Here is a 25,347-nt window from a genome sequence, read left to right as displayed (position 1 = left end):
ACCTGTGGACAGTCAGTTTGTGAGGAAAAATATACTTCTAGTCCGTTGACCACTGTTTGATGATCGTCACCATCTAGAATAAAGATTTCAGCCATCCCTGGTCATGGAAAAAATGTACAAATCTAGCAAAAAGTGTAGCCACTTTCTCCATCCTTATTTATGGTTCTGAGAAACTTCTGAGTGGAATTGATTTCTGAAAGTCAGTCTGAAAAAGTGTTTGTAGGAGGTGGAAATTTCAGGAATAGCACAGGTGAGCCTCTGTACTATTTAGGCTATGGAAGGCCATGATTTGGCTACAACAGGGAAGGATCAAGAGTGGGTCTTGTGGCTGTTATTAAGGGGAAATGCTTGACTAACAAGCAGAAGGTTGCCGGTTTGAATCCCCACTGGGACTATATCGGGCAGCAGCTATATAGGAAGATGCTGAAAGGCATAATCTCATACTGTGTGAGAGCAGGCAATGGTAATCCCCTCCTGTATTCGACCAAAGACAATCACAGGGCTCTGTGGTCACCAGGAGTTGAAACTGACTTGACAGCACACTTTACCTTTTACCTATCTTTCATTCCACAATTTGAACACAGGGTTCACTGCAGAAATTCTATGTTATGTGAACCTGATACTGATGGAAATTAAACAGAGTACCCCCTACCCCTGCTTTCCATTCTGCCCTGAGTTGTTATTTCTTGTGTTGGCCCAGTATACACATTACAATTAACACGGAGCAATATTTCAACTCATTACTGTAACCACAAAACTGTACCTGCAGCTTCTTTGTAGTAAGATCAAACATTATGAGCCACTTCTACAATTGTTATCCTGCAGCTATATGAATTAACTATATACATGCTGCAGTTGCGCCACCTGCTGGAAGTATGCTTTCCTATCACATTACTTGAAGGAAGTGGAGGGATTTCCTCCCGCTGAGATAATTAGCGGTCTCAGTTACCAAAGCCCGCGGCTGTAGATATGGCTCTAGGTTGCAAAATCCTCCAAACAACAATCTAGTTTGCAAAGCTGAGATCAGTGAAGTCTCTGGTGGAAGAATTCGCCCGTGTGCATTTCAAAAACTGCTAAATCCTTGGCCTAGGCTAGGCGGCACTTTTTATTAACAAAACGTGCTTGTGTGTGGACGAGATAACAAGAAGTAGAGCATGAGGGTGCAGTAGATTAGGAAAGAGTAACTGCACAGCGCCTTAAAGATTAACACGTTTATTGCCGCATAAGCTACACACACTTTGACTTTTATCCAGGAGCTGGAACTTCCAGAACAACGTGGATGGGTTTTTTTCAAGCCTAAGAGCCGTAAACAGCAGGTAACGTCACGTGGTCTCTACTGTATACTTGAAATAACGTGGCGTCACGGTGGCTGTATAAGGTTTCTGTCCTTCTCGCAGATACACTTTATGTAATATTTGTATACACACAATAAGAGACTTGTTTCCTGTTCCAAAGGGGCTCACACTCTTATGTTGGCATGACTAGGAAGTTGCTTCCCCGCCCCCGCTAAATATAAGAGACGCATTTATTGTGATGTGTACAGCATTGCACCGCACCGCTCTATACGAAAATAGTCTTTCTTTTGATTAGGGCTTTTCTTATTCCCTTCTCCCCTAAGGGCAGACGGCTTCCCTAGCCCGTAACGCGCAGACGCGGCAACGCGCCTCTTCCTTGTCTCCCGCCGCTCCGCACGCGCGACATGCGCACTGTAAGCTTCAGTCCCGGAGCTCTTTGAATGGACGGCTCTTCCCCATCTCTCTCGCACATTAGAGTAAGGCTCGCAAAGGTTGTTGGGAATGCGAAGAGGGCTGAGGAAACCTATAAACGGCGAGTGGAAAAAGGTAGTATATGTTGCGTCTCTTTCGTGCAAGTGACTCCGCGAGATGTTGTACTTAATTATAGTTCCTCTTCCTGCTCCCGTTAATGTTAGGTGTTACAAAAGAAACATGAGGACTCACTGAGTCAGGCTTTTGTTTTCTTAACCCATATATTACTGGACTTAATATGATGACTTACAGTTGAGCTCTGTAGAGCCTGCTTTGAATGCCACAGCTCTGCCCGGGAACATAATCAGGGGAGTTGTATCTGATCATTTGCAGAGTTAGTAGTATCGATCACAGTAGTAAACTATAGCGAGCGGGCCTCCATAGCCGAGTGAGAGGGAGCAGGACTTTCAAGTCAGAAAGTGGAGTAAGTTTTGAAGCAGACGTGAGCTCCAGCAACTCTCTCTGGCTCGCCCATTGATGGGTGATATTATTATTTCTGAAATGTATCTCTAAGAAGATGGTCAAGGATTCTCTAACACGGCCCGCTTCTTCTCCCAACCTACTGTCTTAATTTGATGATAATGCCGAGGGTTCAAATGGGATCCCTACTATTTACCTGAGATAATATGGAGAAATTATTTATAGGGTACAATTTGAAATTGGGAAGAATCTATAACAGGCACTGTGAAACTTTTATCTGAGAGAGAAAACATGTCTGTCTTTTAAGAGTAAGTCTGTGCATTTCTTTTGTGAAAGAGTTGACAGTGTTTCTCTTCCACCATAACTCACTTATAAATAGATGAGTTCGTTCGTTCATTCATTCATTCATTCATTAATAAATTTTATCCATCAATTGCTTGACCTTTTGTAGAAACAAAACACAAAACCCTTTTCTAGGGAATTAAATTATTACCAAAATATATTCAGTTATTAGAACTTGTTTCTCAAATGCAGTCACCAAGGCATGGGCAGAAGTGGGGGTAGATGAGAAGGTAATGAGTTGTACATAAATGGTAGGAAAAACCTGAAGTGAATGTAACCACCCATCATTTGATCATCACCTTCTCCACAGTTTATTGCTTTGCTCAATTTATGAAATCTGATTTGTAAGTGCCATCACCACCACCACTGCCACCCTCATCACCAGTAATATATTGAAATCTGAATTGATTGCATGGTATCTGAAAATGTCATTACAAAGTGGGGGAGGGGAGTATTGTAGCTCCAGTTACTGATGGACTGAGTCGACGTGTCATTTTTCAAGTTGTTTTTTGTTCTTTCCAGGTTATCACGGGTGGATTATGGGTGTCAGTCACTCACTTTCTTTGTGACTGTCATGGCTTGTCCAAGCAAGAGTGAGTTCCCTTTCTTGGCAGACAGGCATGCTCGTCTTATACTAGCCCAGATCAACAAGATGAGGTGTGGGCAGCATTTCTGTGATGTGCAGGTGCAGGTTGGTGAAGAAGCATTTAAAGTCCACCGGCTTGTCTTGGCGGCAAGCAGCCCTTACTTTGCAGCTCTGTTTGCGGGAGGGATGAAAGAGTCTTCAAAGGATGTTGTGCGGATCCTGGGTGTCGAAGCTGACATATTTCAGATTCTTCTGGACTTTATTTACACAGGTAAACTAATTTCTAAAAACATTTACGGCAGTGCCTTAGTAGTCTGGGAACTAATCTGCACATATGTTTTAATTCAATTAGAACTTGCTGTTTTTGTACTTGATCACTATTTTACAGGCTTTCTCCTCCTCTCATACTGCAGAGGGACTTCAGTAGTAAACAACGTAGAATTATCCAGCAGCACAACGATTGAATAGCAGCATTTCCCCCCACTCATTTTAATATTGCTACTGTATGTGTCCATGAACACCATAGTGAGTGGTGTTCAGTATGCAACCCTGAAGCAATTAGTTGGCCTCTGTGCTAAATAAGCATGCTTAGGGTAGGAGTGCAGGTCTGCTTTTGTTTTATTTTCCATCAAAATTATGCTAGAAACTGCTATAGCTGCAGTGTGTGTGGAATTCTTTCTGTTGCATCACGTGTGATAGGCCTTGCAGACTGCACATGGGAAGGTAAATCTGAGTCTGTACTGCAGAATCTGAGCTTGCATGATTTAATGTTCCTCTATGCAAAAATAATTCCCTGTAAATAATTTTTTTTTTAAAGATAAAGAGAAGGTCTCTAGCCCAGCCTTCTTCCTGATAAGCTAGTTTAGGGCTAATTCAGTTTGTCCACAGTGGCAACTCTTGAAAATATGAACAGAGTTATTCAGTGGTATGTAAACACTGGCTGTTTTATCATCACTTTTGTGTAGAAAAGCCCTGATTTTATGCCATTTGGTTTTATATCTCTGAAGACTGTGGTTTGTGTCCAGACCAAGTTAGTAATGACTGGCTTATCTCATTAATTTTCATGATGCTTGGTCATAACTAAGTAGCCTGAATGCTGTCCAGCATGCCTGTGCTTTACCATTTCCAAGTCAGTTCATTATTTTAAGTGCTGCTGATTTCCTTCTAAGATTTTAGTAATGTGATGGTCCTGTGCATGACTATTCTGCCATATTTACCTGAATCCAGGACTAATTGTTTACCAGGTTCTTTGATGTTAGAAATGGGGGGGGGTTGTGTCTTAAATTCAAAGACCTCTTCCTTTCAGGTAAATATAGGTATACCTGTATTTAACCTCTATTTTTTAAAGGAGGAGTTTTAAATTCAGAGTCATCTTCTGTTTGGGTAAATTCTGTAAAGGGAAAATCATAACTTTCCTGGATAAGGTATATGCTATGACTCTGGCAAGATTTTATAGCATCTGAAAATTGGTCTTCCTTGTCTATTCAGGCATCATCAGCATTGGTGAGAATAATGTCCAAGAGTTGATTGTGGCAGCAGACATGTTTCAGCTCACAGAAGTGGTGGACCTTTGCTGTGAATTTCTAAAAGGGCAGATTGATCCCACCAATTGCATTGGACTTTTCCAGTTTTCTGAGCAAATTGCGTGTCTTGATCTGCTAGAATTCACAGAGAATTACATCCATGCCCATTTCTTGGACATCCAAAATGGAGAAGAATTCCTGGCCCTGACAAAAGATCAACTCATTAAGATCTTGAGAAGTGAGGAGCTGAGCATAGAAGATGAATACCAGGTTTTTACAGCTGCAATGCAATGGATTCTGAAGGACCTGGGGAGAAGAAAGAAACATGTGGTAGAAGTACTAGATACAGTTCGATTTCCTTTACTACCCCCACAAAGACTGTTGAAGTACATAGAAGGTAACTGAGTGTAGCAAGTGTGTACATTTATACTGTCGTGACCCAGCATGGGCTCTGGCGACAGATTTTGTGAAGGGTTACTAATGGCACAGTGAGGAAATGGCTTGACTACCAAGCCAGAGGTTGCCAGTTAGAATCCCTGCTGTTATGTTTCTCAGACTATGGGAAACACCTCTATTGGGCAGCAGCGATATAGGAAGATGCTGAAAGGCATCATCTCATACTGCGCAGGAGGAGGCAATGGTAAATCCCTCCTGTATTCTACCAAAGAGCCATAGGGCTCTGTGGGCGCCAGGAGTCAACACTGACTTGATGGCACACTTTACCTTTACAACTATAAACATTGGGTCCCCCTGAAGGACTACAACAGATTGCGCTAAATTCTTAGGCCAGGATTACCAATTCTGCTAAGCCCCTGTCAAACTGGAGCCCCTGATCATGCTATGATTATTTGGAAGGGAGTACTGGGCCTCCGTGAAAAATAGCCTGCAATATGATACAGAACATGGTGGCACTTCACTTTTCACAGGCAGGGAAGCACTGAATATGTTCCCAACTGGAAGAGTTTATGAAGTAGTGGCAGTCTGATCAAAATTAGGGGTAAGGCAGAAGATTTCAGCAGGATGGGATAGGCGTGAGTGAGTGCTAACTTTATATGTGAATACTGATAGATGAGAAAGTATGGCTTATATTTTTGTAAACTTTTTATTTGTCTCCCCCCAACCCCTGTACAACTAATATCTGCACATATCTAACATCTTTTAACAGAACAATATCTGCAAACCCCATATCCTCCCTCCCACAACTATAAAACAAACATTTCAAAAATTTTGGATATGTACTTTACAGTGTATTCATTACAGAATAAACATGCATTTCAACCTTTCTGGTTTGTCATATCTCCCCTCACTTTTGGTATACATAATTCAAAAAGGGCAACCTTCTTTCAAGAAATAACTTTTGTATGACATGTGTAATACTGATTTAATTTGTGAGGAAACTTTATCATGGGCCAAAATTGTCCTTCAAATCATAATGCAAGTCTAGGTGCTTTTCTATCTTTCCAGTGCTTTGCTATAACACTTCTGATTACTAGAAGTAGCATCAACTATTTAATAATATCAACTATTTAAAGTGTGATTTACGTCAAATGTGGCCTCAGCTGTTAAGGGGCTTATATTTGAAGGGCTGATGAGGACCCAAACTGTGGTTCAGCCTATAGTTTCTATATTGTTTCATTCTGGTTCTGCTAATTGTCAAAAAGGTTATTAATGGTATAGTGGCATTATAATGGTATAATGCCACTTAAAGATGGCATTAGGGTATGGCAAACTTTCATCCCATGCAGACTCAATAGTGTCTGAGCCATGATATTTTCCAGAACTACAAGACAATTTAGGCTGGCTTTTAATAGTTGAGGAAACGGAGGCAAGAGACATCTTAATAGGTATTTTGTGTTTTTAAAAAGTGTTACTGTCATTACCTATTCTCAGCTTGCGGCAATCTTGAAATCCAGTAAATAAATGAAAACTGAATTACAATAGATTGACTACTACTGATTTGTTGTTGTTTTCTCCCCTCAATAAGGTGTTTCTGATTTCAGTCTTCGAGTGGCCCTTCAAACCCTGTTAAAAGAATACTGTGAAGTGTGTAAATCTCCTAAAGAGAGCAAAGTTAGCAGTTTCCTGCAGGCAGTGAAGACGCGTCCACGGAGAAAAGCAAGGAAGTACCTTTATGCAGTAGGTAGGGATCCAGTATCTTTTTAGCATTTCAGATTTCTTCAGAAGTTGAACTCCACTGGAAATACTGAATTAGGAGTCTGTGGGCATGCTGACCATTTATGCTGTCTCCTGCTTCTTGAATAGGTGGATATACTCGCCTGCAGGGAGGCCGTTGGACTGACAGCAGAGCTCTCAGCTGTGTAGAACGTTTTGATACTTTCAGCCAGTACTGGACTACTGTGTCTTCCCTGCACCAGGCTCGCAGTGGGCTTGGAGTGGCAGTGGTAGGAGGAATGGTCTATGCTATCGGAGGTACGGGTGAAGATTCAATGGCAGGGGGTGGGAAATAACTTTTCTGTGGGGGGTGTGTGTGTGTGTGTGTGTGTGTGTGTGTGTGTGTGTGTGTGTGTGTGTGAGAGAGAGAGAGAGAGAGAGAGAGAGAGAGAGAGAGAGAGAGCTTATCATTTTTTACTTAAAAGTAAGCAGTCACTCAAACTGACATGTAGCATTACTTCTAAACCAAGGATATACAAAAGGTGCATTGATGCCTGCAGCCAATCAGGACATCTATGTCTTGCCATTTGGAACTGCTCAAGTAAAAGGTGGCTGTGGTGCTGAGCTCTGGGGTGAGCTTCTTCCCCAGACTCCTTCAAGTCCTGCACCATGCAAGAACAAACTCTGTTTCTTGCAGAGGAATGTATTTGTGAACATTCTTGGTGGTAGGTGTATGTGTACACATGCACACAAAGTTGACTATTTGTAGTATGGGGATGCTCTTTGATCTGGCCCTATGTATTCTCAAATGGCATCTGCAGCAGAATGGGCCTTATTACTAGCTTACCTTTCCTAGTCAGAGAGTCTTATATCCTTGCATTTGTAACATCCAGGCTAGAGAACTGTAATGTGCTGTGCCTAGGGCTGCCTTTGAAGTTGGTCAGAAAACTTGTTGGCTTAGAATACAACTTCCAGACTTCCAACCAGAGAGCCATTGTTCTGATCATATAACTCTGCTCTTAAAAGATCAGAGCTGGCTGTCACTGCCTTTCCAGGCTCACTTCAAGGTGCTGATTTAACCTTTGAAGTCCTACATTAAATAGCTTCTGTATGAACCAAAGTTTAAGTCTCCAGGTGCCTCGCCAGGTGAAATTAGGAGGGTAGTGACTGGGGAGAGGCCTTCTCAATGGTATATGAAATATAGTTCCCCAATAAGTAAGGAAGTTATTAATTTTTCTTATAAGAAGGCTAGTTTATTTTAATCTACTTGTTCACAGAGGCTTTTAAAGTTCTGTAATTTTATATAATGTTATGGCTGCTGTTTTGAATTGTAATGGTGAAGACACACGCCTTTACCTTTACTAGAGATGTAGTGGTTCTTCCCCTCTCAGGCTCTGTATTTTTTACTGTATTTTAGTTTTGTTTTAGATTGGTTTTATTGTAACCTGCTCTGAGACCTTTGGATATAGGGCGGGCTAGAATTTCAAATGCAAACATGTAAAAAAATTAAAATGGTATTGTTTAATTATTTTCCATTTCTGTCTAGGACATTTTAATTATTCTGCTGCTTCTTAAATTTTCATTGTCTTGATGTTTATATACCCCTCTGAATTTTTAAAAATAGAATTTATTTATGTACCTACATTCATCATCACACAAAGTAAGACAATTAAAAAAACCTGGGCCTTGCCTTAAAGAGCTTTTCTTAGTGCCCTGATCTATCTCCATCCCTGAAGAGCACTTTTCTGGCAGAGGACTCTAATTCTCAGTTGCTTTCAGGATGGTGATGGAAAGAGAGGGAAGAAAACTCCACTGCACAGGCATTCACTCTCTTGAAACCTTTGTTTTGATGCGCACACACGTATAAAGCAGGAACTTTGTTGACTGGGAAAATGTTGGTGGTTCAAATAATGCCCCCCCCCCCGCTTGCTTTACAGTCACATTAACACTAAAAATCTCACTATTTGTTGCCATTAAATAACTGTTTTAGCAGTTTGGTGTGGTTTCCCTTCTTTATCACTTTGCATATAAAGCCCTCACTAGAAGTCTTGCATTAAACATGGAGCTGCTCTTTATTTCATCTGGATGTGCTAAGAATGTGGTAAAAGTCCTGCTGGAAGCAAAATCTGCAGTTCGTATTTTGTGTGTGAAAGACTCAGGATTGTAAGGGCTTATATACATAGCTTATCTTACACGGGTTTCTACAGTTTTTCTATAAAGGAAAAACTTTGCAAATGCTGTCTATCAAACAACAAACAACTTGAGCTGTCTATCAAATAATGAGGTTTCCAAGATAAGTGCATTTTTGGAAGAGAATCAAAATTCTGTTCCTAGGCTAAATGATAATTACAGCATTTGAGCTATAATTTGCAAGGAAAATGGGCAAGATTTGTATTTTTTTGTTTGCATAGTTTGGATTTACTTGTGAAGTTCACAAATGTTTAGCATTTGTTTCTGTGAGCCCTTGGGAAAACCAAACCCCAAATGTTGCTTCAAGTTGGTGCAGCACATGAGTGGTGAGAAGAAGCAATTACTGTGGTTCTGGCTTCTAGTTGTGCTCATGTTCTGCCTGTTGATACCAGGCTGTTCTGTTTTCCATGCTCTGTATCTGCATAGAATTAAGCCAATGGTCCATGGGGTCATAGAGCTGGAAAGCACTAAAGGTAATCTATTTCAGCCTCTTGCCCAAAACCTGGTCTGTTCATTCAACTGTCCTCTCATAGGTAAGGATAGACTAAAGGTAAAGTATGCCCTCGAGTCAATGTCAACTCCTGGTGACCACAGAGCCCTGTGGTTTTTCTTTGGTAGAATACAGGAGGGGTTTACCATTGCCATCTCCCGCGCAGTATGAGATTATGCTTTACAGCATCTTCCTATATCGCTGCTGCCCGATATAAGTACTTCCCATAGTCTGGGAAACATACCAGCGGGGATTTGAACTGGCAACCTCATGCTTGCTAGGCAAGTCATTTCACGCTGCGCTTTTAGGTGGCTAAGGATAGACTAGTAGACATTAATCCACAATTTCTGTGCCCCCCACATACTTTCTTTCCTTTATCATTTAATCCCTTAGTCTTTTCCAAAATACTTTAAATTTTACAAAAATGCATTTATTGCATATGTGTACAAAATGAAATTATCTACGTTGTTTGTTTATACTGGGAAATATGTATTTTGGGCTTAGATGTTTACTAGCCCCAAGTGTTATGTCAATAAATACATTCAATAAATAAATAACTGTCTTGTAATCTATATTAAGGCATTGATTGGGCAGTGGCTTGAAGAGTTATCTTGCAGAAGATAGCAAATTCCTCTGTTTGCACCTCTCTCTTAAGGTGAGAAGGACTCCATGATCTTTGACTGCACAGAATGCTATGATCCTATTACCAAGCAGTGGGCGGCTGTAGCTTCCATGAACCATCCTCGCTGTGGGCTAGGAGTATGTGCCTGTTATGGGGCCATCTACGCTTTTGGTAAGTTTGTCAGCTACTAAATCCACGAGTTCCTTATGTTAGAAGCAGTATTAGTTAGTGGAATGTACCACTGAGAGTTGCAATAATACCAGAACATGATCATTGGTAACTAATCAATAGTTTCTCTAATAAGGTATCCTTTATACAGATATTTTCATGTAGTAAATTTCCACAATTCCAAGGCCAGGAATACTTGCTGATGAGTTAGCTGAACATTTTTGGTTTCTAACCTGAAGTTACTCATTGTATGGTTGCTGTTCTTGAATCACCCAGAGAAGATTAAGACTATGAAATGGTGGAGGGTGATGTGCCTCACACATCGCTGGTAGGACTCCTTCTGGACAACCCAATTGATTCCCCAAGACCTCCGAAGGAAGGAGGGAGATTGTCAGTTACCTGAGCTCCTTCTCGCCCCAAGCTTGCTCTGATTGCAGCTCAGGAGATTCTTCCTTCTTGGCCTCTCTCTCCTTCTGCCTTTTACAAGCAAGTCTCTAAGGTGCACCTATTTCTTGTTCCAGTCCCCACCTTCTTGCTTGTGAGGTCCTTGTGTGCAAACAGAGTCACTGCTCCTTTTTCGAAGAGGGCTTCATGCCCTGGTTCCTATAGTATCCTGCTGCTCTTCTCCTGGGTCAGCTGTCAGAAAGACACAGCTGTTTACCTGTCTGTAGCCAGGCTATTATTTTCTCCAGCTGAGTTCCTCCCTGCCACCACCTATGCTCTGTCCTTCTGGCATAGACCCCATTCCTGTGGCCTTGGTGCTGTGAGGGCACCCGCTAACCTCCACCCCCACCCCACACATCGATTGATCCATAAGATTGGATCTTGTAGGAGAAGGGCTGGCCTATGACTCTGGTGATCGGGCCTAGTGAATATTATGGAATAAGGGAGAAAACATTCCATGTGTGTTAGATATATTTAACATTCGTTCTTGCCTCCTGAGGTTCTTCTGAATGCCGCCTTCAGATAACAAGAGAATTGTCTGGATTGTAAGCCAGTGGGCATTGCCTCTAATGTCACATTATTGTTGTACAGCACCTAGCATATTAAGGTGCTATAAAAATAAAATCTGATGAAACACTTGCTTAGAAAAAACAAGTTGAGTCATTAAAAATATTCCAGCTACTATTTAGATCCGTGGGTTCATATAAAACCCTGCTCTTGGAGCTTAGCTGAACTAATTGCTCCTATGAAGTTTTTCACCTTTAGTAATTTGACACCCAAGTTCTTAGCTAGTGATGGGTTGCTTATATTTAGTGGAATAACTACATATTTTGCATAAATGTGTGTAATGGAGGCCCAGTGTCAGCCCCTGGAAGGTGTTATTTTGAGCAGGAAAGTGGCAGAGGGGAGGGGGCATTGAGCACTTTTCCTGTGTTCCAGATGTTTTCCTCCCACTCCCACCCCCATGGGATTCAAAGCACGTTTTTATCTGTGAACTTGGGGTGGGGGAGTATTAAAGGAACCAATTTGGAACAGAGGCACTTTAGGTTGGGTGGATTAAGCACTCCCTCCTGAAATATATTTTATTTAAAAACAAAGCAGAACACCAGTGCTCTGCTTTACATACTTGAGAACAATGTGTAGTCTACTATTCTGGATGTCTTGATTTGCTTACTTTATAAGCCAACCAGAGGTAGTTGCTTCAATGTGATGCTGAGCTGTTAACTCTTGGTTGTATTCCTTCCCTGCACATTTCTTCTGGATTGCAGGAGGTTGGATTGGAGCAGAGATTGGCTCTTCAATTGAACGTTTTGATCCTGAAGAAAATAGCTGGGAGGTAGTAGGCAGCATGGCAGTGCCACGCTACAATTTTGGGTGCTGTGAAATGCAAGGTGAGTGGGCTTGGATATGGGAAATAGTGGGATGTGAGCAAACTCTCTTTTAACTGATACCTACATTTCTTGCTTGTTTGGCTTGGTTTTCGTGGGTCTGCTGAATCCAGTGCAACACCTTTTTTTTTTTTGGCACTCAGAATGCCTAACAAAAATATGATAGGGAGCATGCTTTATGAATCAGTATAGAAATTATTGTCTTGTGGTAGCAAGCATGGCTTGTCCCCTTAGCTTAGCAGGGTCTGCCCTGAAAGGGAGACTAGAAGTGTGAGCACTTTAAGATATTCCCTTCAGGGGATGGAGCCGCTCTGGGAAGAACATCTAGGTTCCGAGTTCCCTCCCTGGCAGCATCTCCAAGATAGGGCTGAGAGAGATTCCTGCCTTCAACCTTGGAGAAGCCGCTGCCAGTCTGTGTAGACAATACTGAGCAAGATGGACCTATGGTCTGAATCAGGATATGGCAGCTTCCTATGTTCCTATCTATATTACTTTTTGCATGAAACTTGCAGTTGTGGTTTGGAGACACCAGCAAGAACTTCCCCAGCTTTTGCATAGCTCCTATTATTAGAGTTTCTTTTACATATAAACTTGCTCAAACTTTGTATTCATAGCTAAACATTCTTAATAAGCACAATATATATGATTGAGCTACAGCCATTTGCCTTAGCAGAGCAATGCATTTTGCAGTAGGCATAATCTGCTACAAAGTCAGTGGCTCCTCCTCATTCAAACTCCAGCCCATGGTGCAAAGGGAGGTTAAAGTAATGGGTTCTAAGAGGTGAGTCCTGTTGCCAGGTGTGGTGTTGGTGGGGGGAGTACCCAGTTGTACAGCACTTGCCATGATACTGGTACTTCAGAAAATGTAGAACCATTAGTTGCCCCGTTCTAGAAGTGGCAATGTTGAACTTTCTCATTGCCTCACTTGCTAATGATTCTGAACAAAATATATTTCTAGTAGCTTAGGATGGGGGCATTTCTTCACTACCCCAATTGTTAAGTGTTAGGACTGCAGTGACTCAGCTGAGGATTTTTACATTTTTTTAACATCTTAATTTGTTCAGAAAGACACTTCAATAACTATGCAATGATTTAACAATATGGCAAGTCAATTGATTTCTACAATAACTGTGATAAACTTAACCAATACCCTCTTTTCTTTGTATCCATATGCAACCAAAAAAGGATCAGCAGTGTAGGGAACACAATACGTTAAGCACTTATGATATGTTATATCTGTTAACTTTCTTGGTACTTCTCTGCACAAATGCAGAAGTGTACTATTCACCTGTTTATCCGTTGTGCAATATTCTCAAATTTCAGAGGCAACAGCGTAATAACTCATTTGGACATAATAGATGGTATAGCCTTGTTTGTAGCAGGGAATAGCTGTGCTGTTCACTATCTTGTAAAAAATGTCTGGGTAGGTGTGCACACTTGTGCTGAATTTGTAGAGCAGAAGGAAAGGATTCAAAGAATTAAAAGTGTGTTTACGTTGATTTAAACTGAACTTGAAACAAAAAGAAAAGATTCTCAAAATGGCTGGAGCATGGAATTGTTGCTCATTGCTAATTATATCACAGACAGGATCTAGTAGATAGTCATGGTTTTTATATAACCACATTCCACACAACCATCAATAAGATTAAATACACTACTTGGATAAGCAGTACGTTTTTCCAGACCCAAAATAGTATGCTTAGATGCTTGAAAAATTCAATATCCTCACTGCCTTGAAGGGCAATGGGAAGACAGTGTACAACAAAGGCTTGCATATTTTGCAACCCCTTCCCCGCAAAACCTAGCTTGCACAGTATGCTTTTAACCAATTTGATTAAGAGTAGTTCTATTGAGTAGCCACCTAATGGCGCAGCATGGAAATGACTTATCAAGCCAGAGATTGCCAGTTTGAATCCCTGCTGGTATGTTTCTCAGACTGTGGGAAACACCTATAACGGGCAGCAGCAATATAGGAAGATGCTGAAAGGCATCCTCTCATACTGCACAGGAGGAGGCAATGGTAAATCCCTCCTGTATTCTACCAAAGGCAACCATATGGCTCTGTAGTCGCCAGGAGTCAAAACTGACTTGATGGCACACTTTACCTTTTAGTTCTATTGAAGAAAGCCACTTAAATTCTCTGGAATTACTAGGTTGTGGATTGCAATCCATACTGTGTGTTTCCATGTAATTCCTTTTACAGCAGCAATGTTCAGGTGGCATCTGTTTAATAGAAAATCCTTGTTTCCAGGTTTAATTTATATTGTTGGAGGCATTGGCAATGAAGGAATAGAACTGTGTTCTGTGGAAGTATATGACCCAATTTCGAAGCGCTGGTCTGCACTTCCTGCTATGAGCACCAGAAGGGCGTATCTGGGTGTGGCTGCTCTGAATGACTGTATCTATGCTGTTGGAGGGTGGAATGAAACCCAAGATGCACTTCCAACTGCTGAGAAATATTCCTTTGAGGAGGTAGGATTGAGTTTCCACAAATCAGGTTATAAGACCTATTAACAAGTTTATGATTTTTAGTAGCATACATTTTCAGTTAGCATACATTTGTTTGCATCTGTCAGTGAATCTTTCTTGTCCTTGAGGACATTTTCTACTTAGGCTTACCACTTACAGTCACTGTTGGTTTTCATATTATAGCAGTTTGTCACAGCCGTCCCTGAGGAACTTGTTATATAAGCTAATTTGTTACATCAGATTAGAAGTTAGTCTACACAAAAGTGCCAAGGCTCATCTCTAGACAGTTTTAAAGAGTTGACCTGAGGTGCATTCTTGTGGCTTGGAAACCCTGACATGGGAAGTGGCCCTTATCCTCTTTTATTTGGTCCAAGGGCCTGTGACGGCTGTTATACATGGCCCCTGACTAGGCTCCCCGTTAGCAGCATTGATTGAAAGGCAGAGCTTCAGGTTGTCCCACTCAGTCTGGGGCTTTATATATCCCATGTATAAAGTTGGGATAAAGTTCTAGACGTCAGAACAAGAATGTACTGCACAGGAAACATTAATCTTTTTTTTTTTTTTAACTTTCTAATCAGGAGAAATGGGTGGAAGTTGCTTCAATGAAGGCCCCAAGAGCCGGCGTATGCGTTGTAGCTGTGAACGGCCTCCTTTATGCCACAGGAGGCAGGACTGCTAGCTATGATTCAGCTGCTCCAGTAACCTCAGATTCTGTTGAGGTTTATAACCCACATTTGGATACTTGGACTGAAATTGCTAACATGATTACCAGCCGTTGTGAGGGAGGTGTGGCAGTGCTTTGAAGAAGACAGTGCTTTTCAATGAAGATTGTGGAGTAAATAAGCATTTTAGAGATGGTGGAGATTCGGGCTCCTTCTAAGGAAAAGGAATCAGTCTGAAGTCAGAGGAGGGATAGACTTCAGAAATGTGTCCAAATGTTCCCTGCAGATACTACTAACTCTACTGAAGTCCTTGTGCTTTTCTGTGGAGTACAGGAATGTTCTTAAGTAATTTTAAAGCAGTAGAAACACTTGGATGCCTGCCAGGAAAATCTCTCCTATTTGCCATATTTTAAGAGACAATCCATGAGAGTTTGGGCTTGCTCTTTTTGAAGTGATGCAAAGCAAATGTTAATCTAGCCATGCCACTTCTTAAGGTAATTCCTAAACAGTGGGGCTTTATCCTTATGAAAGCCCACCAAATACTTTCTTATGCAACTTCCCTCAGCTGCATAAATTTTGCCTGGAGAAGATGGACAAAATAAGGACAATTGAGCTATTTGCTTTAAAATATATTTGGGGTCTTTGTGTTCAGTTTCTGAATATCTTTAGAAGTAAACTGGAGATTGAATTTTAGAACAAAACACTCATGCTTTCTGCAGAAGGAAGGGACAAGGTAACAGGCAAGAACAAGTACCTCTTGTTCTTTCCTCATAAAGATTCTTTTTTAATGTCTTTACTACTGAAATATAGTAACTTGCTTCCATATGAGCAGCAAGAACCTACCCTTGATTATGGGCAGCTTTTCCCCCCACCTACACACACCCCTACATAATTATTTAAACTGAGTGATAATACATCACCACCTAGAGATGTTTATATCAGGTAGTGATGATAGATAAATAATTCGATGGACTTATAGGTTACTTTAAAACAAAACAATCTTTATTTTCCCTTACTTCAAATGGATCCACCTCTCATGTTGTGCTTCCATGTTGAAGCTGAAATAAAAATATGCTTTCATTCTATCCAGAGTTTAAAGTAATAGCACTGATGGGTGTTTGAATCTAGTTGGATAGGACAGGGAAGTGAAAGTAAGAAGGGTGATTATTTGAGATCGGAAGGTAGGTTCAGCTGTGCACTTGGCACAACTTCAAAGCCTTTCCTCTCTCTGCATGTTGGTCCATGCACTGAGTTAATGCCAGGGCTAGCAGCAGGGGGTTAGCCTTGGGCTGCTGCCAAGGAGCCACTCCTGATATTTAAGACCCCCTCTATTCTCATAACCTTTGTTTGGTAGTGGAGGAATGACTCTTCCAGGGCCCATTGAAGACAGTTTGTTGAGGACCATCGAAACCTGGAAATGACCGATTAATGCATCTGTATTTATGGCTGAGTACTGTTAACATGCCTCCAGAAACCACAGATGAGTCTGCTTAAAGGACTGTGTTATGGGTCCTAGTGGCACAGTGGGGAAGCAACCTGCCTAGAGAGTAGGAGGCTGTTGGTTCAAATCTCTGCTGGTGTGTTACCTAGAATATGGGAAACTCCTATATCAGGCTGCAGCGATATAGGAAGGTGCTGAAGGGCATCATCTTATACTGCATGGCAGAAGGCAATGGCAAACCACTCCTGTGTTTTACCAAGAAAACGACATGGCTTTGTGGTCGCCAGGAGGCAACACTGACTCAATGGCACAATCTTTCCTTTCTGGGTACATATCCTGTGTTGTATGGGCTAATATACATAAGAGAAAAGTGGCATAGGTGTGTACAGCTTATGTCTGAATCCTACCATATTTGTAAGCATTCCCCAATAAGAGCCTGAAACATGTCAGTCCCTTTTAAAATATGTACATATTTCACAAATAGTTTGAGATTTTAGTTTTTGTTCCTATATTAATCACCTTTACATGAAAGGTACATTGGAGAGCTTATGGATTTCAGTGGAACTCACTTCAAATTAAGCAGGCTTTAGTAGCATCAATTTGATTTTTGAAGCCACATTGTTTCCTGCAATCTACAGAATGGCTTTTAAAATCAAAGTAGAGCTAAAGCTGAGATCCTAAGCATGCTTTATTTCTCCTTAGTAGGAAGAATCAAGGAGCATAGGTCTTTTTGAAATGTATATATTCATCCACTTCAAAGGACATCTATCAACAATGCAGCACAATGGATAGCCTAAAGAAGTACATATCAGGCGGTATAGAAATATGTTAAATAAAATATAGTGGTACATGTGCTCTTTAGCCCAAAAGTATTAACTGGATGTTTGGAAGTTGGGTGTAAGACCTGCACAATAGCTATATTCAGACATTACACTGTAGATCTGTAGAGGTCTCTGTGTGCATGTGTGAAAGACTGTACTTGCATTCATTTTATAAGTGAACCTGGGTAAAGGCTGCCTCAAATGCAAGCTACAAATAGGAAGTGTATTACAGTACAGGTGTTGAACAGACTGTGTGTGTATAAAAATAATATAGATCTGTACATGTATACATTCAACACAAACTATACATTGGTTAAACATATCTGAATAAGGCTAATATTTAACTGTCTTGGGATCCTAGCAGCTGAGAGTCCAGGGAAGAGAACAGTTCAGTCTTTAAATGAAAACAAGTCTCATTCCTGTTATTAGGTCTGTCTTCCTACTAAGTATGGTGGTGGTTCCAGCTTTAGTGGAAAGTCAGTTCAACTGAAATTAGCAAGACTTGCTGCCACATTAAACACCATAGGATTATAGTGTAAATGGAGTAACATGCTCTGGCAACCTAATTACTGTAGTGGGTAGTAACCCACTAGCTGGTTTAAAACAAAAACACAAAAACTTTTCAGAAAGAGGAAAGTATATACTTTAAACACTGCTAATTAGCCTGCGGAGAAACAAGGACATGCAACTTGTAGCTTAAAAAGCAATGACCTGGTGATGACTGGGATAGCCTACAAAAAGGGCAGTGCAATTGGTACCACAGTTTTCAGTTCAGCATCCTTTGCACATTAATTCTACAAAAGAGTTCAATGGTGCAAATACAGTATTTATCAATTTAGACTTCTTCTGGTATTCTTTCAGTATTCACTGTCAAGAGCAGCTGTGCACATAAGTGAGAGAAGAGGACACCTCAGGAAGTCGTTTCTGGCTAAAGCAGCATAGACTTTCTTACACGTTATCATACAGTGAGTTGCTGTAGTTGGAACTTAACCATCTCATTGGGGAGATGCAGACATTCCTCTGTGCACATCACATGCTTGTGCTAATTTATTTTGACTCTTCCATTTCAATTGCACCACGAGTTAGATGCTTCTCAGGATAAATGTTCATAATGCACATTGAGGTGATCAGAGAACCTACAGCCACTATAGTTAATATTGCCCTCAAGGCTTTAAACCAACTGGGATAGGTGGGGAGGAGGGCCAAGTCATAATGCAGTGCTATTCCTAACCCTATTATAACCATGATTCCAGCTTGAGTGAGATCATCTTTGAAAAGCAAGGCAAACCATGCTAATATTGAAGGAACAACACTGTTAGCCAGATTAATCCAATCAGGCTTGGCAGGACTGCCTTCTGGAAGAGCATAACCCCACCTAATCCCTCCCAGGAAAGATAATATGGAAGCACCATATGCAATCTGAGCAAACACCAACTCTGGGTAGGAGGCTTTCAGGATAGCCATTAGCAATGGCACTGAAACAAATGGAATTAATCCTGCAATGCCCAAGTAGAGAGCAGGCTTTGGAGAGTCCTTGAGCTTTTCCATGTCATATCGCAACAAAGGCAGCTCTCGGGTTTCAGGTTCTGATGCCTTTCTTTTCTTCCAGTTGCAGCAGGAGGAATGGAAGCCCCGTCCTTTGGTTACACTAGCAAGTTCAGGTGCCTGCCTGAACTTTGGTTTTGGCACAACAGCCAGAACACACTCTAAAAATACAGGCGAGCAGGCAGCTTTGCTCCTTCCAGGTTGTGATAGTCTCTGAAGATATACCATCTGCAAGTACAAAGGCAAAGACATAGTATGTGACATCAGTCAGATTTATGGTAGTGTAAGTCACCAACTAATTTACACCTTGCCTCTGATTGAATCACATTGATCTAGCTCTAAGGGTGGTAATCTGAAGAACTCCCATAATCTGCAATAATGAAAACAGAAGAAAAACAGCCCTAACAAGCAATAATGATTGGATTTTGTTGTGATTTGACTACTTCCGGTATTGTTACCTAAACAGACTAAAATTAAGTCATTTAAAGTGACTGGAACCTTTTTGCATGCTTTAAAATGTTGCATCGCTGAACAAGCAGATCTCCTCTAGCACGTGAGAAACCTATATGCAGGGATTTTATGCTTTACAAAAAGTGTGAGCATTTTTAGATTTAGCAAAAGCTGTAAAAGAAATTAGACCACCTGTTCTGAAAGATGGGGATAAGGCAATCTCATTTAACTTCAATATATAAAGGTGGGTTTTAGTATAGAGAGGTTTTTTAAATGATCAAAACATTCTTCAGAATCAAGCAACTCACTGGAGAAACTTACCTTAGTAGAAACTTGGAAACAACAACGTTGTAGAAGGTGAAACATTTTCAAGGACCTTGAAAGACAGAGAGAAGGTTAACTGAATACTCAGATAGTACCTGGAATTTTATGTATAGATTATAATGCCTCACTCTGTTTTGCTATGTTGATGCAGTTGTCTTCCAGTATTATCTCAAACAGATGAGTCTCAAGTCTTACATACCCCAGGAGTTAATGCTGCTGCAAGTTGTTACACCAACCCCAGTGATGGGAGCTATGTGGGACTGTGGGCTTGCAGTACTCCTATCTGCTCAGACCAGGGCTGCACAACTCATTCCTCCAGCTGTTGGATTACAACTCCCATCATCCCCGGTGGCCAGTAGGGATTAGGCGTGTGTCCGAACCGGTCCGGCGGCCATTCTATAGAATGGCCGAACTGCCGGACCGGTTCTGCCCTGGTTGGTCCGGTCCGGGTGGGGGGGTATTGCTTTAAGGGCGGGGAGGGCTTGTTTACCCCTCCCGCGCCTCTTTGCCCCGCCAGTGGCCGTAATTTACTGTAAAATTGGGGCGCTGGAAACCAGCCGCCGCCGCTTCCGCCGCCCCCCCCCCCCCCCCGCGAGCAAATTAGAGGGGAAAAAGGCTACTGCCTACAAGGAAGGGCTACTGCCGCCCTGCCGCCGCCACCCGCCACCCCCCCACGAGTGCTCACCAAGTTAGAAGACTTTAGAGAGGAGCTCGCGAACAGAGCTCCTCTCTTATCGAAGCCTCCGGCCCAACTGGGGCCTTGGGCGCGTGCGCACGCGCGCTAGAGCTCTTCTTCCACTAGAGCTTTTGCCGGAGGCCCGGTCTACCCGCCGGGAGGAAGCCAGGTAGACCGGGCCTCCGATCGCCGGAGGCCCGGTCTACCCGGCTTCCTCCCGGCAGGTAGACCGGGCCTCCGGCAAAAGCTCTAGTGGAAGAAGAGCTCTAGCGCGCGTGCGCACGCGCCCAAGGCCCCAGTTGGGCCGGAGGCTTCGATAAGAGAGGAGCTCTGTTCGCGAGCTCCTCTCTAAAGTCTTCTAACTTGGTGAGCACTCGTGGGGGGGGGTGGCGGGTGGCGGCGGCAGGGCGGCAGTAGCCCTTCCTTGTAGGCAGTAGCCTTTTTCCCCTCTAATTTGCTCGCGGGGGGGGGGCGGCGGGGGAAGCGGCGGCGGCTGGGGCGGCTGGTTTCCAGCGCCCCAATTTTACAGTAAATTACGGCCACTGGCGGGGGCAAAGAGGCGCGGGAGGGGTAAACAAGCCCTCCCCGCCCTAAAAGATAGGCTCCCCTTTGGTGCTGGTCCGGACTGCTCCGGACCATGCACATCACTAGTAGGGATGGTGGTAGGCCAACATCTGCAGGAGAACCAAAGTTGTGCAGTCCTGGTTCAGACTAATCGGAGTAGCATTGACTGTTTCTTTTCATGCTGTTGGGCCCACAATATCCCAGCTCCCGGGTAGGCTCTGGACTGTCAGGGTTTGACTGCCAGTGGCTGGGGGAGCTATTGGAGCAGAGGCATTGTGGATTATATCACAGATATAATTTTGTTACTTAAAACAAATTTTCAAGTGTCACAAGATTTCTTCCTTCAAGCACAGACTAACAATACTAAAGAAAATATGCCACAGACATATAACCAGTGGTTTTTGCCACAAGGTCATGATGAGACAAAGACAATGTGCAAGCAAGGGAAAGTTAATGAAATTTCCCATCAGTTAACATGAACCAACAAAGAAGAATTTTAAATACTGAACAGGACCAAGGTTTCTGTTTCTAAAGATTATTCTAGTATTTTAGGCCCATTAACACACCATGTCCCCTACCTAGTCCAACAGCCTGTTTAAGACAGGATTACAAACATCCCTGGCACATTTGTTCAAGCTGCTTTAAACAAAATATAAGAATCCCCACCATGCAAGATGCTCAGATGCAGAACTGTTCCCTTTATTTTACCTAGTGTAATCTCAACACACTAGGCTTCATTCAGACTAAATTAGCCATGATTAAGTCCCATTGAAGTTATGGACCTTAAATGAGTCAAGACTAACTTGTCTCATTGATTTGTGAGGCCTAGTCATGATTAACTTATCTGGATGGTGTCCATTGTTTCTTGTGCCTTTTTCAGTTATAATGAATATTTATTTTGCTCTTTCTGACTCTTTAAGGCTACAGTCCTAGGCAATTCATATACTGAGAGAGAAGCCCCATGAAACTCGGAGGCTTACTTCCAAGTAAACATGTTAACGAATCCGCAGGAAGGTATCGGAGTATTAATACCAACCCGTTTGATATTTCGTACCACTTAACTCTGTATCCCCTCCTCCCCCAGCTAATCTGTTGCAGGTCCATAGACCACCCTTTAGCAGCAAAGAAGAATCGAAGAAACTAAAAGAGGAAAACGCAGGCACTAGAGAACTTTAAATGTGTGAGCTCTTATTTTAATCTAGTTTTTCATTAACTTTCCACTTTAACAAGGAGACGGAAGAAGAATCAATAGCGATCACTATAGCGTACACGATCCTGGAAAGCGATCAGCTTCCCAGATATCCACACACAAAAATCAACCCAGAACTGAGAGAAGATGCTTGCATTATTAAAATTTGCTAAAATCGCATAAGTGGAAGGGTTTTGTAGGATGCCGAATAACTCCCTACCTGTGCCTGACAATCCGTAGTCCAAACACAAGCTATTCTCCAGTAGAAGAAAGCGGCGGAGTTTCCTGTCCTTTAGTTTAAATCCGCCGGATGTGGATGCGCTGCGCTTAGCCACTCGACTTACAACATTGGCGATACGATCGTTCCTGTTTAATAAAGAAAACATTGCTGTCGCTCAAGTCTTCTTTCTCTTTTAACTGCTGGTTAACGGCTTGCTCCTTTGCACAAAACACATGCCTAGCCTTTAATATTGGGCATTTGGGCAGCATTCTGCAAACATTTTTGGACGTAACATTTGCAGTCTAATCCTATGCAGGGTTAGACCCATCGATGTGAGCGGGTTTAGATACCTGTGTGATCCTGTCTTGGAAGAAAATGGAATCAATCACGTGTGCAGCGATGTAGCGAGGGCAAAAGTGTAGCGAAGCCCCTCTTCAATGGAGGCACATGAGTACGCCCCCCGCAATGGCACACGCTCCCCGGGAGCGGCGCGTTGCCGCCATCCCTGCCGCCTCTGCCACTCCTGCGCAGGGCCGCCCCTGCCTGCTCCTCCCTCTCGCCTTGCTGCTGCTCGCTGCCGCTGTTGCTCTGCCGTCCACTCCTGTTGTTGCTCTTACTACCTGCCTTGCTGCCGCCCCTGATGCCCGCCTCTGCTATCGCGCGCCTGCTTGCTCGTTGCTATCTTCTGCTTCCGCTGTCTAATCCTGGCTGCCGGCCGCTGCTACTTGCTCCCTTCAGCCTTGCCGCTACCTCCTGAGTCCTGCGACTATTGCTCCTGCCAGCTGCTTGCTCCCGCTCCTGCCTTGCCGCCGCTCCTGCCAGCCAGGCCTGTCTGTTTTTGCTCCCGTCTTCCCTGTCGCTGCTCCTGCGGCTGCCGCCTGCCGTCGCGGTCACTCCTGTGTGCTCCTTGCCCTCCCACCTTGCCACACCTCCTGCCTCTCACCACCGTTGTCGCTCCTGCCTGCCCCTTGCTGTCACTCCGAGTCCTACTGCTCACGGTCATCCTGGCTGCTCCTCCTTGCTTCCTGCTGCTTTGCCGCCACTCCTCTGCTGTCACTCTGGCCAGTTCTTTGCTCTCTCCTGTCTTCCTTCAGCAAAGAGTCATGCCTACTCTTTGCTCTCTCCCGCCGTGTCGTCACCCGCCTCTGCTGTCGTTCCTTCCTGCCTGCTTCTTGCTTCATCTCTCACCTTGTCACCGCTCCCGTCCTGCTGCTGCCAATCTCTGCTCGGTCCTTCTCCTGCTCTTGCTTGCCAGGAGTCAGTCAACAGCGAATGGAGAAGAGCTTGCACCCTGTTGCAGGCAGAACATGCATGCCTGTCCTCTCCAGGGGCATTTCACAGCACTTCAAATTTGCCTTAATAATCACCACTGTTGTCTTGTTCTCCTTGTATTTCAGTTATTTGGGTGCATGCAACAAGCAACAACATCCGATGCTTTTCTGCAGAATTTGGATTTGTTTTGTTCTCGTTTTTAATAAGCTAATAGTAATAGAATTTGAATTCTGGAAGGAATTGTGGGCAAAAAGAAGAAAGTGGCTTCCTTTGATTATATGGAGCATCTTCCACTGCAGCTGAGAATGCTCAGTTGCACAGGGTAAGAAAATCTGACAGGCTAAGAAAAAATTTCACTACACCCACCAACCACAGTCAGGAGGAGCAGGAAGGCGGGAGAGGGCAGATGAGTGAAGTGGCCCAAGTTCCGAAGGCACTTTGGAACACTGGTAGCTCCACCAGTGCATTTGTAGAATATAAGGACACACGTATGGAGAGGAGAACTAGTCTTGTGGTAGCAAGCATGACTTGTTCCCTAAGCAAAGCAGGGGCTGCCCTGGGTACATATGAATGGGAGTCTAGAAGTGTGAGCTCTGTAAGATATTCCACTCGGGATGGAGCCGCACTGGGAAGAGCGGAAGGTTTCAAATTCCCTCTCTGACTTCTCTAAGATAGAGCTGAGAGAAATTCCTCCCTGCAACCTTGCAGAAGCCGTTGCCAGTCTGTGTAATACTGAGCTAGATAGACCAATGGTCTGACTTAGTATAGGGCAGCTTCCTATGTTCCTAAAAGGCACAGTTTTAAAGTATTCCCATATCAAACTGAATTTGAATCCTCCATCCAGTTAGTACTAATGTCATGAAGTATTCACATGGTTTGAGAACTAAATTCCTGGAAGATAAATACTAACCTGATACTCCTGATGTTTACACAGAAGTTATGAAGTACCAGTTCAGCCTGTATATGTTCATACTGTATTAGAAAGTTAACAAATTATAAATCTCTTTGTACATGGGCAGTATGTACTAGAGCTAAATAATAAACATTATCCTTTTAAAAATTGTTTGATGTCCATAATAAACTTCAATTTTAATTATTTCAGTTTTGAGCTTTTGTGAGCACAATTGTGGATTTAACTATTGCATTCCTATAGTTTATCCTTAAGGCAAACTTCATGCTGAGAAGATGGTTGTGACTGCTTCATCCTTGCGACAAATAAGGAAGAGTGGAGGACATGGCTTCTGAACAGTTAATAACCACAATATGCAGCTATTTCTGTTCAGGCAGACAGTCAGAAGTAGATAATTTGAATGATGAGATTGTTCATACTGTGAGACGTTCGGAACAACCTTCAGCTTGGTTGTTCTGCAAATAAGTCCTGCAAATCAATGAGATAAGTCCTACAAATCAATGAGAGATGCCTCTCAGAGGCATCTGGTGGGCCATTGTGTGAAAAAAGATGCTGGACTAGATAGGCTTTGGGCCTGATCCAGCATGGCTGTTCTTACTAAATAAACGATTCACAGCATATCTATCATGTTTATTTTCAGATGAGAGGAAGAAAGTCTGTTTGATCTTTCTGTCCATAATTTTACTATAGTAGCTGCCAAGTGCTATAAATTATTAACTTCTCCACCATTCCTTCCTCTTTTATTTGGAGTTA

At 42.7% G+C, this 25,347-nt stretch overlaps 2 protein-coding genes across 8 annotated transcripts; one reads left to right on the top strand and one right to left on the bottom strand.

Moving 5' to 3' along the window:
- Positions 1-960: 960 nt before the first annotated feature.
- IPP (intracisternal A particle-promoted polypeptide) lies at positions 961-17,473 on the top strand. 3 transcript variants are annotated; one of them, XM_053248110.1, is made up of 9 exons: positions 961-1,316; positions 1,624-1,841; positions 3,051-3,385; positions 4,603-5,034; positions 6,622-6,777; positions 6,900-7,067; positions 10,085-10,222; positions 11,932-12,054; positions 15,099-17,473. In XM_053248110.1, exons 3-9 carry the CDS (start codon positions 3,103-3,105, stop codon positions 15,197-15,199), a joined length of 1,401 nt encoding a protein of 466 aa, XP_053104085.1. In that variant the 5' UTR covers positions 961-1,316; positions 1,624-1,841; positions 3,051-3,102; the 3' UTR covers positions 15,200-17,473. The 3 variants fall into 3 exon arrangements, with proteins under 3 accessions (XP_053104085.1, XP_053104084.1, XP_053104083.1); XM_053248108.1 differs by lacking the exon at positions 961-1,316 and adding an exon at positions 14,303-14,523 and having other exon boundaries at positions 1,634-1,841; XM_053248109.1 differs by lacking the exons at positions 6,622-6,777; positions 6,900-7,067 and adding an exon at positions 14,303-14,523 and having other exon boundaries at positions 962-1,316.
- Positions 17,349-23,734, bottom strand: TMEM69 (transmembrane protein 69). Of its 5 annotated transcripts, none has more exons than XM_053248115.1 (4): positions 23,601-23,734; positions 22,413-22,558; positions 19,761-19,815; positions 17,349-19,217 (listed from the first exon to the last, which is right to left on the bottom strand). In XM_053248115.1, the coding sequence occupies exons 3-4, from the start codon at positions 19,803-19,805 to the stop codon at positions 18,492-18,494; spliced, it is 771 nt and encodes a 256-aa protein (XP_053104090.1). In that variant the 5' UTR covers positions 19,806-19,815; positions 22,413-22,558; positions 23,601-23,734; the 3' UTR covers positions 17,349-18,491. The 5 variants fall into 5 exon arrangements, with proteins under 5 accessions (XP_053104090.1, XP_053104087.1, XP_053104088.1 ...); XM_053248112.1 differs by lacking the exon at positions 23,601-23,734 and adding an exon at positions 23,356-23,592; XM_053248113.1 differs by lacking the exon at positions 23,601-23,734 and adding an exon at positions 23,410-23,592.
- Positions 23,735-25,347: the final 1,613 nt, after the last annotated feature.

The sequence above is a fragment of the Hemicordylus capensis genome, chromosome 4 (genome assembly GCF_027244095.1).
Source record: "Hemicordylus capensis ecotype Gifberg chromosome 4, rHemCap1.1.pri, whole genome shotgun sequence".
In the NCBI taxonomy this organism is placed as follows: domain Eukaryota; kingdom Metazoa; phylum Chordata; class Lepidosauria; order Squamata; family Cordylidae; genus Hemicordylus; species Hemicordylus capensis.
The sequence above is the reverse complement of the archived record's forward strand: the minus strand, read 5'-3'. Positions and strand labels throughout refer to the sequence as shown.